This window comes from Microplitis mediator, chromosome 9, assembly GCF_029852145.1.
Source record: "Microplitis mediator isolate UGA2020A chromosome 9, iyMicMedi2.1, whole genome shotgun sequence".
NCBI lineage: Eukaryota > Metazoa > Arthropoda > Insecta > Hymenoptera > Braconidae > Microplitis > Microplitis mediator.
The window spans coordinates 10,086,049-10,106,254 of NC_079977.1; the positions used below are offsets into that span (position 1 = coordinate 10,086,049).

Consider the following 20,206-nt stretch of genomic DNA (forward strand, 5'->3'; position numbering starts at 1 on the left):
TATATATATATAACGCGCCGTTATCGAACGATAGAGCCCGAAATTTTACACCGATCATAATGAAACTCAGTATACTTAATCTATGGACGATTACCTTGGATGAGTTTGAAGATGAGCCCATTTGGCCAATAAGTTTAGAAGTTATGGTAAATTGAAATTTTGTAGAATTTCCAAAAAAAATTTGTTTACTTATTTAACTGGATGTCACTTTCAGACGGAAAGAGATAGCTTATTTTTGTTTCCCCTTTGTGAAGACTCGTTCGATTGCCTACAATTTTGACTATACAGCTCTTTGATTTGACCATTTTTTCTAATAGATAAATGGTTTTGAACATGTACAAAATATTATAGAAACTAATTTTAGGCAGGTTTCACTTTGATTATAGCCACAATTTTAAACCGATCGCCTTGAAACTTATTATACGTATTGTGGGTGACTACCTTGTTCGAGTTTGAAAATGAGCTTAATTGGTCGATTAGTTTAGAAGTTATAGCAATTCAAAAATTTCTAAATTTCTAAAATTTATACTTTTACTTGTTCTTTCTTCAATATCTTTTAAATGTGATAACTAATCGACTTTCTATAAAATTCATCTGAAATCTCTTCAAATAAGCTTTAATTTCCATGCTTATATATGTGCCTAGACCGATAAAATTACTTATTTTACCATTCATTTAATGAAATTTTGCTATTGCATTAGTTCTCCTACTTCTTAGTAAATTTATGGAGCTACTTGACTTTATATTATTACAGTGTGACACTTATTAAATCCAAACATATCAATTCAGTGGGAATTTGCAATTTTATTTTATCGACAGTGTGTAAATGATATGATATATCAATAACAAGATTAACATTAGATATCATGATAATATTCTCTTTATCTACTCGTCGTTTGATATTCTAATAGGCTTTTCATTTCAAATATTAGTTCTAATTTTAAGTATGACAATTTGATATATCACAATTAAATTTTAATCTTAGATTATTTTATTAGTGGATTTTATTGAAAGCAAATTATTGCCTTTGTCCTTATGGTAGAATTTTTGAGGAATCAAACCATAATCTATTATAATCCTTCGAATAGAATCCGAAATACTATTGGTCCGATAGTTTTAATAAATACATAGGTATCTTTAAATAACGTCAAATCAAAACATGTAGTGCATTATCATCAAAAATTCTTCTGAAGCTCATTTAGTTAGCTTCAATTTTAGGCATTATACTTAACATTTTTTACTTTTTTTTTTGTTTTATCATCTTGAGAATTTTTAAGAAAATGTCAAAAAAAAATTTTATTTCGTTATTCACTTTTATTTGAAAGGTGAAAAAAATCAAATAATGAAAAATCTACTTCCATTTTGGCTGCCGAATGGCCTTATATTTAATATAGATTAATTGGAAAATCTACTTTTCATTTCGGCTGCCGAATAGCCTTTTTTCTTGTTTATCTCATTTTTGAGCTAGTTTCAACATCTTACGAATCTGAATTTTCCGAATTCGAGTAATTTTTGACAATTAAACTGTCACCGAGATCCACAATAATACAGTGTAGTTTCTGGGCACCTGTTATAGTTTTTGTATGTTTGTATCTATTAGTCAGTTTTGTTCATAACTTATAATTGAAATAACAAAAGTTCATATTTTAAAAGAATTGATATTTATTCAATAAAAAGCTGCTACTACACACGATTATGTAATAATCACATTTTCACACGAAAAACTTGACACATTAAAAGCAGAAATTTTTTTTCCGTTCTTGTTTTAATTAAAGAAAAATAGAACGGATCGGTATCAAATGATCAGATCAGGTTCAAACTTTTCGTTACAACATACACTATTTTTGAGATTTTTTTCTAAGAAAAAAAAAGTGTCACACATGTTGAAAACCACACTTTTATGATTAAACCAAAAAGACAAGCGGAAATAAAGAATTCTCAAATTTTTTAATATTTTTTGTTGAAAGTTTATTTGAAGCTGAAAAAATCAATGCACAACTTTATATAATTATCTATATTTTTCACAAAGTTATGAGTATTCACATATTTTTTATCGGAAAATTTCAAAAATCCATAACTTTTTCAAAAAGCAATAAAAAAAATCATGGATGCGTTTTTTGATAAGGTCTATAAAATGTCGAAAAATCGGCCAAATAAATAATGGTCGGGTCCATGACCTTGGTGATTTGGCGTGGAATGCCCCATATTGGTTTGATATCAATTGAGCGTGATCAGGTCTCATCATATATAGACATACCCATTAGTATGTAGAAGTATAAACTCATATATATGATATGAATCAGTCATGTGTGGACAGATCTGAATATTATGTTATTGTTACTTTCCTTTTAAGGACTTAGTTTATAAAATTGTATTAGATTGTATAAAATTTCATTTAATTATTGCTTTCTTACTAAGATATTACTTTATAAAATTGGATAAGTTTGTATTAAATCTTATGTTATTTCATGAAATTGTATGGAAGCCTACAGAATTTGATAGAATTTTTTTAAAATTCCATAAAACTATATGAAATTTCATTTAATTATTACATTCCTTACTGAGATCATGCTACATAAAATTTTATAATATTTTATACAATTTTGAAAAATTTCATACATTTTTGAAAGATCCCATTTATTTATTATGTTCCTTACTCAGATTTAACTTATAAGATTTTATAAAATTGTATGAATTTCTAAAAATTATGTTGTGAAATCTTATAAAATCTAATAAAATCTTATAAAATTTTAAATAATTTTATAAAAACATTTTTTCCCGGGATAACAGCAATATTTTCTTCCGTTCTGAAATTATTGAAATCGTCATATAAATCGACTCGTTACGACGAACAATAGACAAAACTTATTCGTATCTTATTCGATCATTTTCAATGCCTGCTCTAATTCAAAATGGTCTGTACTTGATGTTAAATATTGATTATGAATATCTAATTTTAACGGCAAACCCCAATTATTAATCGATACATCTCGATCACTGAATAATTGAGAATTCTCATGCAGTGTTTCATGCATTACTGTATTTTGTAATTCGAAGCAGCTTTGGTCTATTTGTACATTATAAGATAAATTTTGATCATTTTGGTTTGACCAATTTCCTTTCGATTTTTTACTGTTTTTCAAGATTTCATGAAGTTCACCACGTTCTAAAGCTTCTTGAAGTATTCTCTCGTGCACTCTATATATGTGGTTAGCAATTGAACCGGGTCTCTTGAAAAATTTATTGCAACGGCAAATGGAACAACTCATTGGTCCATCTTTTGAATTTGATTCATTCCATTTAAATATAGTATCAATTGTGAATAAACCATTTTTGAATTTTCGTATTATACTTCGACATTTTTTGTTCAAGTCAACCAATGCCTTATGTTTTTTTTCAGCATCGTGATTGGTTTGTCGTAAGTTGGCTAATGGCCTCGATTTTTTAGCCAATAACTTATTGCAGGATCTATAGTATTCTAAACTATAAATTTCACCGCTTAGCTTATCTATTTCGTGATTATTTATTAGCGACATTAACTTTATGTGAAAATTTTCGTCTCTTTTTATTACGTGATCTTTTTGACTGTTTACTGATCCAAGTATTGAAAAATTTTTGTAGTTAATACCTCTTCCTTCATCGAGCTCATAATGTTGACATTCATTTTTCTTTGGACTTAGTTGAGCAAGAATAGTCGTTTGTCCATTGACTAATGAATCACTATGTTTTATTGTTATGACGGCTTCTTCGTGATTGAAATTTGAATGCTCGTTCAATATTTGTGTTTCTAGCTTCTTATTTACATAAGGTTTTTCTTCAGACTGATTTAAAATAAGAACGCATTGATGTTCATTGCTTACATTCATAAAATGTTGATTATCATTAAATTTGCATTTTGATGTATAATTATGGTTTCTACTTTCTGTATTGCTTATATTACTGATAGAGAAGAATAATGGCGCAAGATTCTCGTTACAGTACAGATTGATAAAGTCAAGAAGATTATCGTTTGCGTACTTTGGACCATTATCTGTACCATTGTAACAAACCTCCTGTAAAAGAAACATTTTTGAATTTTACATATCCTCAAGCAAAATGTTCAATAAAAATAAATTGAAGATTTTTCAACATCATACACCATTCGCATCCGTAAAATCATAACAAAGTATAAAGTATTTTACAGTAAATCAAGGCAAAAATTCTGGGCTACGGTTGGCCCTGCGGGCCAGTCCCAAACCTCCCCGCTGTTTTCGGGCTTAAGGAGCTCAAAAACATTAGTGTGAATACATTTTCAAGCTTTTCGAGCTTGAAAATACTATTGTTTTATGCTTACATGCAATTGATTTTTCTGAGCTTTTCAAGCTCCAACAAGTTAGGTTCTATGCTGAAGTTTGAAAATTTAAGAATCGAAAATCATTAATGAAGAAGCGGTTTTTGAATTTATATTCCCGATTATGTTCAATTAAATAAATGTATTGAGGCAGGAATCAATATCAGTGATCAAAATCAAGATTTGAATGAGTTTTGACTTCGGTCAGAGCAATAATATATGAAATATCCGAGAAAAATATTAGGGACTATGTTTTTTCAATTTTTTATTGATAATATTGTAACAGGGTAAAGTAGATTCCAATGACTATTTATTAAGATCTAAATTTTGATTTGTCCACGGTCGATAACGGGCCCAAATTATAACCCGGTTTATTAAATTGAGTGATTCGACATGTCACCGGGTGTCGCTAATCAGTGAGACCTGAACATCCGCCCCTCTCTTTGGCTAATTAATTTAGTAGGGATGAGTTTTCCGGAGGTAAATCAAAGAGACCCGAATCGAAGAGTTATAAGGGAGTGAAAGGCCAAAAAATCGAGAGAGTCAGTCGGACGACCGAAGGCGATGGACGCCAAGTGAAGACAAAGTGAACGACTAAAGTGATCAGACACATTGTAATACAAGGTTATCTAGTACATTGCGAATTAAATAATAAAGTGTGACGGAAGCAAAAATACGAGGACGAAAGCCGGACAACGGAAACCTGGAAAAGAACACCACTAACATCGAGAGATTGCTAGCAGCCGGAGCAGATCATCACTAGAAGTTCCAAGGACTGCTGAAATTATAATTGGAGGTAAATTATAATTACTTAAGGCCTCCGATTAATTTTATTAATCTGGCAAATTAATTATAATATATTACTTAATATCTTTCCGTTGATCTCGCGTAAAGAAACAGATAGTTCAGGCTCTCCAGCCGTTCAATCTCGTGTTCTCGAAAGTTCCGTCGCGTCATTTGTCGTTAATATCTGGTCTAAACTCTGTAATAATTATTCAAGGCTCCACAGCCAGAATAAAATAAAATTATCGCATAAATAATCCGGTCATTAAAACTATTAATTTATTAATTTATTCCAGGCTCTCCAGCCGTTATAAATTAATTTATTAATTGATCTTAAGATTATAATACAGGCTGGAATTTATTCCGTCGGCCGCATTAATTCTAAGATTCATTAATTCAATCGATTTACTCTATCAACGTCAATAAAATCGGGAACCGTGTGACGCCAATTCACCGGCCTAAATTTCTAGTCAACCCGAAATCAAGTTCTAGTCATTACGTGATTATTAAATTAATTTTAAGTTAATTGAAATATCTAAAAACTAAATAAAAGATACTAGAGTTTGGGTAAATTAAATTGTGAGTAAAATTGAGAAAACGGATTATTTTGAAAGTGAAATAAATTTAATTGTGAAAATTGTCAGTGAAATATTTAGGAATTGAAAGTAATAAATGAATAAGAATTGTGGCAAATTAATTAGAAAAATTTAATCAGTCAAAATAATTAGTGAAAAATTTATAAGTGGTAAAATTAATTAATTTATAAATTACATTAAACAAAAATAAATTAATTGATTTGAAATACAGTGAATTATAGTATGAGAAAATTTTGAGTATTGAAAATTATGAATTGTAAAAATTTAAGTGGAAAAAGTTACTAAGTATTGTTAAAATTAGAGTCAATTAATTTGTAGAGTCAAGTTAGAGTAAAGGAACTGTGTCTGTGATGTAAGTCCGGTGGACAAAGATTAAGTTAGGTTTAGGATATGTCCGGTGGACACTAGGAAATAAGAATATGCGGGTTAACGTCCTGTGGACGGTTTTTTAAAGTAGAATTTAAGGAAAATAAGGTTTAATGTCCGGTGGACGGTTTTTTAATCAAAGTGTATTAAGGTTAAAGGTTTAACGTCCGGTGGACGGTTTTTTAAAGAGAGAGTGTGTGTGTGTTACGTCCGGGAGACGCTTAAAATACATGTGTGTGTGTGGGAGTGTGGAAAACGTCCGGGAGACGTAGTAAAATTAGTTGTCATAAGAATATTAGTTTGCCATAAGTACACGTCCAGGGGACGCATTTAGTTTGTCATAAGTATATAAATTGTTAAACAAAAGGTTAAATAAATAATAAGCAAGGTGCTTAAATTAATTAAAATTAAAAGTGAAGTTTAAAAAAAAATGTATTCAGCCTGTTCACTATTCCTCTCCTCTCTCACAAAATATAAAATTTACGAACGACCCTGAGCATATAAAATAAATACAATTAACATCCGGTTCTGGAAGGCCGAGTCCATCTTCCAGTGGCGCCCTAATATTCGACCATAATACTTAGGTGCGACCAGACTTGGCAAGCTAAACACTGTCATAATATGATTTAAACTAAAGAACAAATTAGATGACATTATATGATGATCGAAGGATACTGTAAAGAGAAAGAGTTCGTATAATTTCAGACACATTTTAGTACATTATATTATGATTTATTCGGAAAAAATAACATAAAATGTTATTTTTTTAACGTTTCAACGCCGATATCTTTTAAACTAATTAGCCGATTTTGATGTTTAAGGAGGCAATCCGTGGGTTTTATTTAATTCTAGAGCTGATTAAAATTTGGAATCGATCAGGTTAGTCATTTCGAAGATATTTGAAAAAAACCGTTTTTCACCATTTCTTTCTCCGCAATATCAACCGGTTGAGATGGTTGAGGCAGCAATCGACGCGTTTTATCAAGTTCTAGAGCTGATTAGATTCTGAAGTCGATTGTTCAAGTCGTTTCTGAGAAATCAAAAAAAAAATAACAAAAAAAAAAAATTTTTTTTTCATAATTCTCAAATATTTTCGAATTTACATGATCAACCGATCTGAAATTTTCAGGAAAGCTGATGGCCAACAAGCAATTTTGATTGCTGCCTTAACTATCCAAATCAGTTCATCCGTTTAAAAGTTATAGAGCGTTCACATCCACACTCACACACACATCCACACACACACAGGCACACACATACACACACACACGCACATACAGACACTTGGACAGCATTCTGAAAATAGTCAGAATAGCTTTCTAGGACCTTAAAACATCGACATCTGATGAAAATTCGATTTTCGAAACTTTTGTGAAAAAAATAACTTCCCGATTTCTGTAAAAATCATCGATTTTCTGAACGGAAAGTTAAAAAATGACTGGATTTTCCAATTGATGCCATCATTATAAAGTATGAAGAATTTGAGCTTTATAATGATTTGTTTTATTCCTTATTTATTGAATTTATAGATTATAATGCATTGCATTCGTTAAGCACGCATGCAATAAAGGAGCTCCACGAACACTGTATCTATCTCAAATATTTCACTCAACCTAAATTATATCTGCAATCGTTTAATTAATTTAAAATGGGTCAAATTATATATCGACGTACAGAAAATGTAAAAAGGCCATTCGGCATTTAAAATGGAAGTAGATTTTGTTTTTTTGAAGTTTGAAGAAGTAAAATGGGATAAAAAATTTAATTACTTGACATTTTTAATGAATTTGGAGGTCACAAAACCGCCAAAGTTTGAATAATGAAAGTTTAATCATAACACAGAAATCAATCATGTAGCTTTAAACCTTCTTTCAAAGTTCAAAAATTATTCTAAAACAGGAAGAAAAACTAGGAAAATATTGCTTATCTATGTGAGATGGAAACAAACGTTTCAAATCATTCAGTAATTATTCAAATAATAACTGTTACGCAATTCATGATTTGAATATATAAAAAGGTTGATGTGTCCTAGAGTTTCTGGGGGGTACATAGATTTGTAATGATTCAAGGAATCTAGGACGACCAATAGAGCTTCTGAAATAATTTTTAGAAAAGGCCATTCGGCAGCCGAAATGGAAATAAATTTCTTATTATTTGATTTTTTTTTATCTTTCAAATAAAAGTTAATAACGAAATAAAATTTTTTTTTGACATATTTTTTTTAAATTCTCAAGATAATTGTAACGTTCTGGCTTTAATTAAATTTAAATAAAAATTTTTAGGAATTTTTTTTTTGAAGTCTCGAATTATTTATTCGCCGCAGTGGGCGAATAAACGGTTCGAAACTTCTAAGAATCATAATTAAATAATAATTTAATAAATCGTTACTTTGTTGGCGATATTATTTTTACTCACCGCCAACAATGTAACGGAAATCTCTAGCGATCCCGGGAAAAAAAGTTCTTATATGATCATATATAAATCATATAAAAGTGACTCATATAAAATCATATAAAGTTTTATAATGAAATTGGTCCTATAAAAACTTATATGACTATAAAATCTTATATAATCATATAAAATCTTATATAATCATATAAAGTAAGATATACCCGGTAAAAAATGATTTTACCTAATCATATATACAATAAATTTTATATGATTAGATCTCAAAATTGGCAGGATTTCATGATATATAATTATATATAATCATGCATGAACAAAAAAAAAAAAACATCTATCGGTTAACTGCTATTTTGCCAAGGGGTCACCGATCCAATTAATGTTCTGCCTCAATGCTGCTCAACTTTGATGATCTCTTGATTGCCGTCTGGTTCTCTAGTCTGCTTTACCCTTATAAGTATTTGACAATCTATAGCATTACTTAAATCGAATGATCAAATTGATACATCCTACATCAATAATGCACCAAATATGATCAAATTTTATCACATTAGTGTTTTATATAAAATTAGAAATTTCTTTAAAATAACCTGCTTATAAGACCATAGAAATTAATATATAAGAATCATAAAGCTATATAAACTTTTATATAATCATGTATGATTTTATATAACCGTATTAAACTCTTTTGTACTTATACAAATTTATTTATAAATTCATATAAAATCACATCAATTTTCATTATTTATCTGAATTCGTAGAAGAATTTTATAAGGTCACATAAGATTTCATATGATCATACATGATTATGTATAATCATATAAAACGTGCTCTTGTAATTTCACAATGTTATATATAACTGTCTATGAAGTTACATTGAATTTTATAAAAATTTTATAAGATTATACGAATTATTATAAGAATTTTATAAGATCATATGAGTTCTTATATAATCATATATGACTGCATATAATGTATAGCATTTTATCTGGTAATGTTATAAACTAATATCTAACTTTATAAAAAATCATATCAACTATTATAAAATCCTTATAAAATTATATAAATTCTTATAAGAATTTTATAAGATCGTTATGAGCTTTTATATGATCATATATGATTATATATAAGCATATGAAACTTTACCTGGTATTGTTATAAAGTTATATATAACTTTATATAAAATCACATCAATTGTTATAAAATTCTTATAAGATCATATGAATCCTTATAAGAATTTTATAAGATTATGTAAGCTTTCATATAATCATATGTAAACACATATTTTTATATATGATTCCATAAGAACTTTCTCTCGGGTTTATATAAAATCACATCAAATTTTATAAAATCCTTATAAAACTATATAAATTCTTATAAGATTTTCATAAGATCATATGAACTTTTATATGATCATATATAATTATATATAAGCATATAAAACTTTATCTAGTACTTTTATAAAATTATATATAACTTTATATAAAGTCATATCAACTTTTATAAAGTCCTCACGAGAGTATATTAATTCTTATAAGAACTTTATAAGATCATGTAAGCTTTTATGTAATCATATATAATTTTTATATATTTCTTATATGATTATATATAAATTGTATATGAACATATATGTTTATATATGATCATATAAAATCTTTTTTTCCCGGGATAAGAGAGTCGCCGTGGCTCGCGGATAGTCTATTCAGATGACGATGCATGAGACACCCGGGCCACGACGATTCTCTCATAGGAAACCTGAGATGCAACGTTAACATTTTTGATAATGTATTATACCAAGGAGCGACAGAATCAAGTCAGTCAATCACAAGATCTAGTAGAGCCAAGAACTCTGCACAAACATGCTGGCTTGACCCTGTCACTCGGACTTTGAAGCAAAATATCTATCCGTATTCTATTAAAATACGCACTCCTTATTCAAACTTTGGGCGCTGTTACCGGCAGCCTAATATTCTCACCTATTTTGGGCGCCGATACCGGCAGCCTAAGCACTTCCTTTCCGAATCCAAAATCCACATCGAGAAACAGGAGTCAGGATGTCCAGTATAGCTCGGTCGCGGGATTCGAGGTGTCATCGTGGAACTCACCAGAGGTCGTTCGAGAATTAAGCTGAGGTGTTGTTGAGCCTTCGAGCTCTTGTGTTGTTGAGCCTTCGAGCTCTGGTGGTTTGATCGACCAATTAAAATTACTTTCCTCGACGAACAAACCGAGTCTTCGGGGCTCGTCTTGTTCGCGCTCAAAGGAGGCATCAAAGGGATTATTTGGGGCGAGTTATTGGGGACCATAATTGTCATCATGGTAAGTCAATAAATTTTTTTTGCATGAAATAAAAGAAGGTCAACAGCTAACGCACCTGGGGTCTATCGACACCCTAACGACGTAAACCTGGTAATTTAAAAAATATTCTGTTTCATATGTTGAGAAGCCAGAATGTAACATAATAAAACAAAAATAATCAAAAAATTTTAAGTATAATGCTAAAAATTGAAGCTAACTAAATGAGCTTCAGAAGAATTTTTGATGATAATGCACTACATGTTTTGATTTGACGTTATTTAAAGATACCTATGTATTTATTAAAACTATCGGACCAATAGTGTTTCGGATCCTATTCGAAGATACGTGATAGATTATGGTTTTATTCCTCGAAAATTCTACCATTAGGACGAAGGCAATAATTTGCTTTCAATACAATCGACTAATCAAATAATCTAAGATTAAAATTTCATTGTCATATATCAAAGTGTCATACTTGAAATTAGTACTAATATTTGAAATAAAAAGCCTATTTCCGAGTAGGATTGAAACTCATAGGTGGCCAGCCCATAGCTAACAGATTGGAATCATACCTTATTACTGCCTAATAGAATTGGCAAGTCATAACTTTACTATATAACGGCATCTTAGCCGATGACTGACTGATTATAACAGGCCAATGGATAGATTCTAACATATCCAATAGCTAGGTTAAAATAATGAGTTAGTGAGTGTGCAATTATAAATAGCTAATCGCTAACCCAGAACTATGAGCTAATGACAAGATATAAAAAATAGCTAGTGGCTAGCTAAAAAATATGAGTTTATGATGACTCGAAAATTGAAAAAAAACATAATATTTTTTTTTTTTACACTGGCTCTACAATTTGTATTTAGATTAATTTCTTTATGAGTTTATCATCAAATTAACCGTGATGTCCAGTTGGGCGGTGACGGGAGTTGAACCCGGATCCTTGAGATGATGAGTCTCGCGTGTTATCTACTAGGCTGCTACTGCTCGTTGGAATCGACTACAATTTGATGATCCATATATATGTTATAATGTAACATTATATAACTAATAGTGATTAGACAACTATAAGATACTGGTGAGGTGAAATTTATTTTTTAAGCAACTCCATCTATAAATAATAATTACTGGACACCCATTAGACACTGGTGAGTTACATTTATATTTTTATGTGGCACCATCTCTAGCTAATAGCGGCTGGACAAGCATGAGATGCTGATGAGTCACAATTAAATTTTTATATAGCTCCATCTATAACTATTAGCGATGAAATAGCCATGAGATACTGGTAAGATAAATTTTATTCTTTATACAGCTCCATCTGTAACTCATGCTAACTGGACAACCATGAGATGCTGATGAGTTACAGTTATATTTTTAGGTATCGCCATCTGTAAATATTAGCGACGAGATATCCATGGGATGCTGATGAGTTACAGTTATAATTTTATATAGCGCTATCTGTAACTATTAACGATGAGATAACTATGAGGTACTGCTGGGTAAATGTTACTTTTTGTACAGCTCTATCTGTAACTAATTTTTGATGGACAACCATGAGATACTGGTGAGTTGCAAATATATTTTTATGTAGTGCCGTCTATACTTATTTGAGGTTAGGTTGATATATTGTTTTTATATAGTTTACGCTTATTAAGCTGATCATAAAGTGGTTATATTGAACATAAAATATAATTGGGTAAAGAACCAATAACAAGTCAGCTAATTCTTTTTATGTATCACTATCCGTAAATAATAAAAAGTGGCCAGCTACGAGTTTACAGTGAGTCATCTTTTGAATTCAAAACTACTCTATCTATAAAAAATTATTTTGAGCCAGCTGTGAGGTAATGATGGGCCAGCGTTTTATTTCAATACAGTGCCATCTCGAAATAGCAGATAATGGCCAGCAATCAGCTTCTAGTGAGTCGTCTTTTGACTTAAAAACAACGGCACCTATAACTAATGACTCCGAGCCAACTATGATGTAATGATGAGTCAGGATTTCATTCTCATACAGCGCCATCTGTAAATAATAGATAATGGCCAGCTATGGTGAGCTATTTTTAACTTCCCGCTAAGAAAATCGACGATTTTCGAAAAATTGGGAAGTTATTGTTTTCACCCCGGTTTGCGAAAATCGAAATTTCATCAGATGTCGACGTTCTGAGGTCCTAGGAAGCTATTCTGACTATTTTTAGAATGATGTCCGAGTGTCTGTATGTATGAGTGTGTGTGTGTGTGTGTGTGTGCGTGTGTGTGTGTGTGTGTGTGTGTGTGTGTGTGTGTGTATGTATGTGTGTGACCAGTCTATAACTTTTTAACTAATGAACCGATTTGGATGGTTAAGGCGGCAATCGAAAGAGCATGTTGGCCATCAATTTTTCTGAAAATTTCAGATCATTTCATCAAGTAGACTCGAAAATATTGGCGAATTACGGAAAAAAAAATTTTTTTTTTTTTAGTTTTTTATTGATTTCTTAGAAACGACTTGAACGATTGACTTTAGAATCTAATCAGCTCTAGAACTCACTAAAACGCGTCGATTGCCGCCTTAGCCATCTCAATCGGATAATTCATTCGAGAGTTATCGCGGGCAAAAGAAATGGTAAAAAACGGTTTTTCGCGAATATCTTCGAAACAACTAAACCAAACCGTTTCAAAATTTGATCAGCTGTAGAACTCAATAAAACACGTCGATTGCCACCTCAACCATCAAAATCGGTCAATTCGTTCCTGAGATATTGTGGGAGAAAGAAATGCTAAAATCGGTTTTTTTCGAAATCAATGGAATACAAACGTATTTTCGAGCTCGAAGAGCTCAAAAATGTATCCACAACAATATTTTCGAGCTCAAGGAGCGGGAGGTTTTGGGGCTGGCCTGCAGGGTCAATCGATAGACAGATTTTTTTATTTGAAAACAGCGACATCTATAACTAATTACTTTGAGCCAGCTGTGAGGCAACGGTGAGTCAAGATTTTATTCTTGTACAGCGCCATCTGTAAATAATAAATATTGTTCACTCACGAGATGTCGGTGAGCTAAAAATATTCTTGAAAAAAAAATTAGCCAACGGTGAGCTGGTTATTAGCGAAACCTGCTAGCTAGTATCGCTGAGCTAGTGACTGGCTCTAAACTCATCTTTCTTAGCCAGGATTCTACTCGGGTTAGAATTTAAAATGACGAGTAGATAAAGAGAATATTATCATCATAACTAATGTTAATCTTTTCATTGATATATCATATCACTTATACACTGTCGATAAAACAAAATTGGAAATACCCACTGAATTGAGATGTTTGGATTTAGTAAGTGTCACACTGCAATAATATAAACTTAAGTAGCTCCATAAATTTACTAAGAAGGAGAAGAACTAATGCAATAGCAAAATTTCATTAAATAAATGGTAAAATAAGTAATTTCTTTGGTTTAGGCACATATGTAGGCATGAAAATTAAAGCTTATTTGGAGAGCTTTCAGATGAATTTGATTTCAAGTCGATAAGTTATCACATTTAAAAGATATTGAACGGAGAATAAGTAAAAATATGAATTTTGGACGTTTCGAAATGCTATAACTTCTAAACTAATCGACCGATTGAGCTCATTTTCAAATTCGACAAAATAGTCACCCACGAAATACGCATTATAATTTACGTTATAATATATATATATGTATGTATGAATGTATAGATATATATTATCTGAGAATGTTCATAAACTATATACTATACGAAGTTCCGGAGTATATACTTAACTATACTTTTACTTATTTTGGTATACTATTAGACCCACACAGACACTCATACATGCTTACACATACACACAAATATATGTCTACCTTAAGTTTCACGTATATGACTTATGAGATCAACTTTACAAGATAAGATTAACATTACAAAATAAGGAGTTACAAAATTTTTTCCCTACCGCGCCTAAAGAAGTTTCACTTCAAAAAGCAATTACGTAAGCCAAGAAAAATCTTTCTTGAACTACGCAATTTTTTTCTAAGTTCGAGAATATTTTTTTCTCAAGTCAAGAAATTTTATTTCGGCTAAAGACATTTTTTGTATTGAGTCAAAAAAAAAATTCTTGAACTGAAACAAAAAAATAATTTTAAACTAAGTAAAAAATTTCTCAGCCCAAGTGATTTTTTTTCAGTTCGAGAGTATTTTTTTCTTAACTTAAGAAATTTTTTTTCATGGTCAAAAACATTTTTTTTGTTGTCAAAAAAAAAAACTTCTTAAACTAAAAAAAAACAATTTTCGAGCTAAGTAAAATATTTCTTGGCCGGAGAAATTTTTTTCTTGGTTCGGTATAATTCCTTCTATTCACTCAAGAAATAATTATTTATGCAAAAAAAAAAATTATTGCAGACAAAGAAAATAACTTATTTGTCAGGATTAAAGTTATCTGAAACCATAAACGAAATTTTTTTCTCTCTCTCTCTCTCTCTCTCTCTCTCTCTCTCTCTCTCTCTCTCTCTCTCTCTCTCTCTCTCTCTTTTTATGTATATATATTGTGACGTTATTTTTCGTATAGGGGTCAAATCAAAGTGAACGTCACAAACACCAACGGATTTATGGTATTTACGAGCATGGTAATTCAAGACTTATAATTTAGCTTACAGTAATTTACGATTTTTATACAGATTTTTGATTAAGTTATAGTTTAAGAATTGAATATGGAGTAACGTTTGGCTACAGTTATGAATTTTTGGATAAAGAAAATAAGAATTAAAATTAGAATTATTGAAAATTAGTATGGGATATGGTTTGAGATTAAAGTTTGGGAAAATGATTGTTTGAGTTTTGGATTTTTAGTATTTTGAGTATGTGGACGAGTCAGTGTTACCGTGGAGCAGGACTTAAATTAGTCTCCCGGTATCATCTGATGATAGAACCTAGTTCTATCCCTCTGAGACTTTTCGGTTGATTGCAGAGGTCTAGCTGAGATGCTAGTGCTCCAGTATATAAGGAATTTGACGGATGCAGAATGGGATCAGTTTTGGAGTTTTGGTTTGGCAGGCCTCAACAGTAATTCTGTGACCGTTGCTGTTGTGGAAGCCGTTTGGTCATTTTTAAATTATTAGTCTGACAGGCCTCAGAGGACAAGTCATGACCACTTGTACCGCTGAGGAAGTCATAGGTCACTTAGTTTATAAGTTTTATGATCCCAGCTGAAGTCTGTTCCAGGAGAGCAACTGCCAAGGATATCCATACTCAGAATGGGTTTAGTGAGTACGTTTGGTGAGGACTTGAGCCTCCAGTTACCGTTATAGTAAAGATTGGGTTGGATTTTAGAATTTAGAATATAGAGGTCAGTTATTGATAACGATAGGATTGAGTTTGGGGTTTTTAGAATTGAGAATTGAGAGAAAAAAAGTCGAAGGGAGACCTTCGAGGAGTACGGACGTGGGCATTCGACTCTAGTCGCTTGAAGCGAGTAGACGTGTGCAGTAATGGCGCTACAGTTCAAGGCATTGCAGAAAGCTACAGATTAAGATTATTGCTACAGAAGTATTATTAAAAACAGTGTAAGACGTTACTTGATATTTATTCACCAGACATCAGGTATGAACTAATTATTATAAATAATTAATCGAGTTCGAGTCAAAAGTCTTGAGGTATTATGCTCCTGTTTTAATTAAAGAAAAGATTTAATATCTGAGAGAATTACGAGAATAGTGTTACATTTTTAGAGTCACGATCATGTTCCATTGTTAATATTATTTTATAAAAGAATTATAAGAAATATGTTTGATTGTTAAACCAATTAGTGTCTAATTAACATCGAAATGAGACCCATGTACGTTAGTTTTACGATTTTGCTAAAGAGAATGTTCTAGAGTATCGAATCCATAATTATTGTTCTAGTTTACCAAATATTATCTGATTATCGTTTAGTTCTAGTTAATTAATTGTTTTATTTATAAAATATCGATACGTATCATTTAGATGTCAATTTACCTTCCGTTAAGATTAATTTTATTGTATTCAGCATTCGTTATAGAGACAAAACATTATTTGTACTGAACTATCGTATTTTATTTATTGTTAAATAGAGTTTTGGGATTATTTGTTGTTAAATAAAAGTTGCAAATTTAAAAATGAATCGACATGACTTTGGGAATGATGTAACCCGGACCACTCCTTCTCTCCATAAACCTACACACTGAGCGACACCATGGCATACCGTAACTCTACTTTTAGTTTTCCAGTCTCCGTTTTGTTTTGCTAATATGTTCTGAGCACTTTGTTAAGTTTTAGTTTTAGTTTTGTCTATGCGTGGTTTTGGTGATAATTCCACAGATCAAAAATTATCCAAAACTTCATGATTTACTGGTTTGGTGATTCCAGTGATAAAAATTACCTGGCGCCCTATTCGTATTGTCACGGGAGGCTAAAGGCAGAGAACGAAGTTATAGCGCAGAAATTAGCGTCTAGTTTTTGTGTTATAATATATATATATATATATATATATATATATATATATATTAGGGTGTCCGTTATTTACCAAATTAGATTTTTTTACTTGGGTATGATATAAATCATATATTTGTGATCCAAAAATAATAAAAAAAAACAAAAAAGTTTATTCTAATGCCGTTTAACCCTGCCTAAGTAATGATACATTCTCATTTCAGTACAATGAGAAAAATGTAATTACTTGCTTAAAAATGAGTGCACAGTAATGACTAATACATATTTTTGTAGGAAATTTCCCGCTCTTCAAAAAAGGTCTCTTATGTTTTTTCCGTGAATCCAACTGTTTAAGAGATATTGATAGTCAAAGTTAGATTTTCTTAACAACGTTTTTGTTTGAAATTTTATAACTCTCTAACACCTAGACATAAAATTAAGCGCTGTAAACTTTCTTGTAAGAAATTTATTGCTCTTCAAAAAAGGTATCCAACACTTTTTCCCTAAATCCAACTATTTGAGTAATATCGAAGCTCAAAGTTGATAGATTTAAAAATGAATGTTTTTCGATTAAAATTCTATATCTCTCCAGCAAACGAATATTTACGTAAGCTTTTAACAGTTTTTTGTTGGAAATTTACCGCTCTACAAAAAAGGTCTCAATAATTTTTTCGATAAACTCAACCGTTTAAGAGATATTTGAGCTCGAAAAAAAAGAAATTTCTTATATCATCAGAGCAAAATTTTGTGTTGGTTTGTGAAACTTTTCTTTCAACTTAAAGCTTGAATATTTCTTAAACGGTTGAGTTTATCAGAAAAATTACAGAATCCTTTTTTGTAGAGCGGTAAATTTCCGACAAAAAACTGTTAAAAGCCTACGTAAATATTCATTTGCTGGAGAGTTATAGAATTTTAATCGAAAAACATTCAATTTATTTATCTATCAAGTGTGAGCCTCGATATCACTAAAATAGTTGGATTTAGGGAAAAAGTGCTGGATACCTTTTTTGAAGAGCAATAAATTTCCTACAAGACAGTTTACAGCGCTTAATTTTATGTCTAGGTGTTAGAGAGTTATAAAATTTCAAACAAAAACGCAAATTTTTTTAAACAAATCTAACTGACCTTCAATATCTCTTAAACACTTGGATTCACGAAAAAAACATAAGAGACCTTTTTTGAAGAGCGGAAAATTTCCTACAAAAATATGTATTAGTCATTACTGTGCACTCATTTTTAAGCAAGTAATTACATTTTTTTCATTGTACTGAGTGAGAATGTATCATTACTTAGGCAGGGTTAAACGGCATTAGAATAAACTTTTTTATTTTTTTTTATTATTTTTGGATCACAAATATACGATTTAGATCATACCCAAATGAAAAAATCTAATTTGGTAAATAACGGATACCCTAATATATATGTATATATATATGTATTAGACTGTGCCAAATAAAATCGATATTTTTTTTTTCAGTCCCATACGAAAATTAGGTTGTCTCAATAAAAAAAATCGGTCTGTCAGTTGACCCTGCGGGCCAGCCCCAAAACTTCCCGCTGTTTTCGAGCTCGCTGAGCTCGAAAACATTATTGTGAATATATTTTCGAGCTCTTCGAGCTCGCAAATACTTTTGTATGCCATTGTTTTGTAAAAAACCATTTTTTAGCATTTCTTTCTTCCACGATATCTCGCGAACGAATCAACCGATTTTGATGGTTGAGGTGGCAATCGACGCGTTTTATCAAGTTCTAAAGCTGGTCGAATTTTGAAATTGATTTACTCAGCCGTTTTTGAGAAATTTCAAAAAAACCAAGGAAAAAATTTTTTTTGAATTCTTTCGTCAACGGTTTCTCTTGAACGAATGAACCGATTTTGATGGTTGAGGTGGCATTCGACGCGGCTTATAGAGTTTTAGAGCTGATTAGATTTTGGAATCAATCCATCGAGCAAATTGGAAGTTATCCAAATAAAACATTTTTGAAAAAATTTTATTTTTGAAATATCTCTGAACGCACCCTACCGATTAAGTTCAAATTTCTACGGCCTCAAGACATTAACAAGCCGCGTCGAATGACACCTCAACGATCAAAATCGGTTCATCCGTTCAAGAGTTATGAATATTTACATACATACATACGTACGTACGTACGTACGTACATACGTACGTACGTACGTACGTACGTACACACATACATACACTCGGACATCATCGTGAAATTAGTCAGGATAGCTTCCTAGGACCTCGAAACGTCGACATCTGATGGAAATTCGATTTTCGTAAATCGGACCGAAACCAATAACTTCCCGAATTTTTGAAAATTTACAATTTTCTTAGCGGGAAGTTAAAAATCTGTCTATCGGTTGACCCTGCAGGCGAGCCCTAAAACTTCCCGCTGTTTTCGAGCTCCTTGATCTCTAAAACATTGTTGTGAATACATTTTCGAGCTCGAAGATACCTTTGTTGCCCTTTTTTATGAGCTTTTCAAACTCAACAGGGTTCCGTTTTATGTTAAAGTTTAAATTTTAGAATCTAAAATAATAAATAAATGAGCATTTTTTATATTTGTTCACAATGATGATTAATAATTAGCTCAAAAATACACTAATGCAAAAAATTAAAGGAGCAGAAAAATTTTACAAATTTTTCAGTGATTTTTGGAAGGCTGTAACTTGGTGAAAAATGATCGTATTGAGATTTAAAATAAAAAGCATTTTACAGCTTGAAATCTCTAGTTTTGGTGCATTTTTTTCAAAATTTTTTAAAAGCTCCGGTTATTGCGCAAACATGAGAAATACCGCGAGACAAAAAATTTCTAAATTTTTTTTTTTTTCCGAAGAGCCCACGGACCGCGAAAAAATTCTTTCAACTAAACGAATGCATAGTTCGTTTAGCAAATTTATTCAGCTTCAATTTGGATTTTTTTTTAACCTCGTAGGACGATTTGTCGCAGAGATATCAGCCTTCAAGCAGAAAATGATCCTTTAGGCTTTGATCATCG

At 31.1% G+C, this 20,206-nt stretch overlaps 1 protein-coding gene across 1 annotated transcript in view; it reads right to left on the reverse strand.

The window, feature by feature from the left end:
- Positions 1 to 1,943: 1,943 nt before the first annotated feature.
- The window catches only part of LOC130675200 (uncharacterized), a 94,750-nt gene continuing 76,487 nt past the window's right edge, over positions 1,944 to 20,206 (reverse strand). Inside the window, exon 3 of the mRNA XM_057480741.1 lies at positions 1,944 to 4,052. Within this exon, the coding sequence (XP_057336724.1) occupies positions 2,877 to 4,052 (1,176 nt within the window). The 3' untranslated portion in view covers positions 1,944 to 2,876. The remainder of the gene's footprint in view (positions 4,053 to 20,206) is intronic.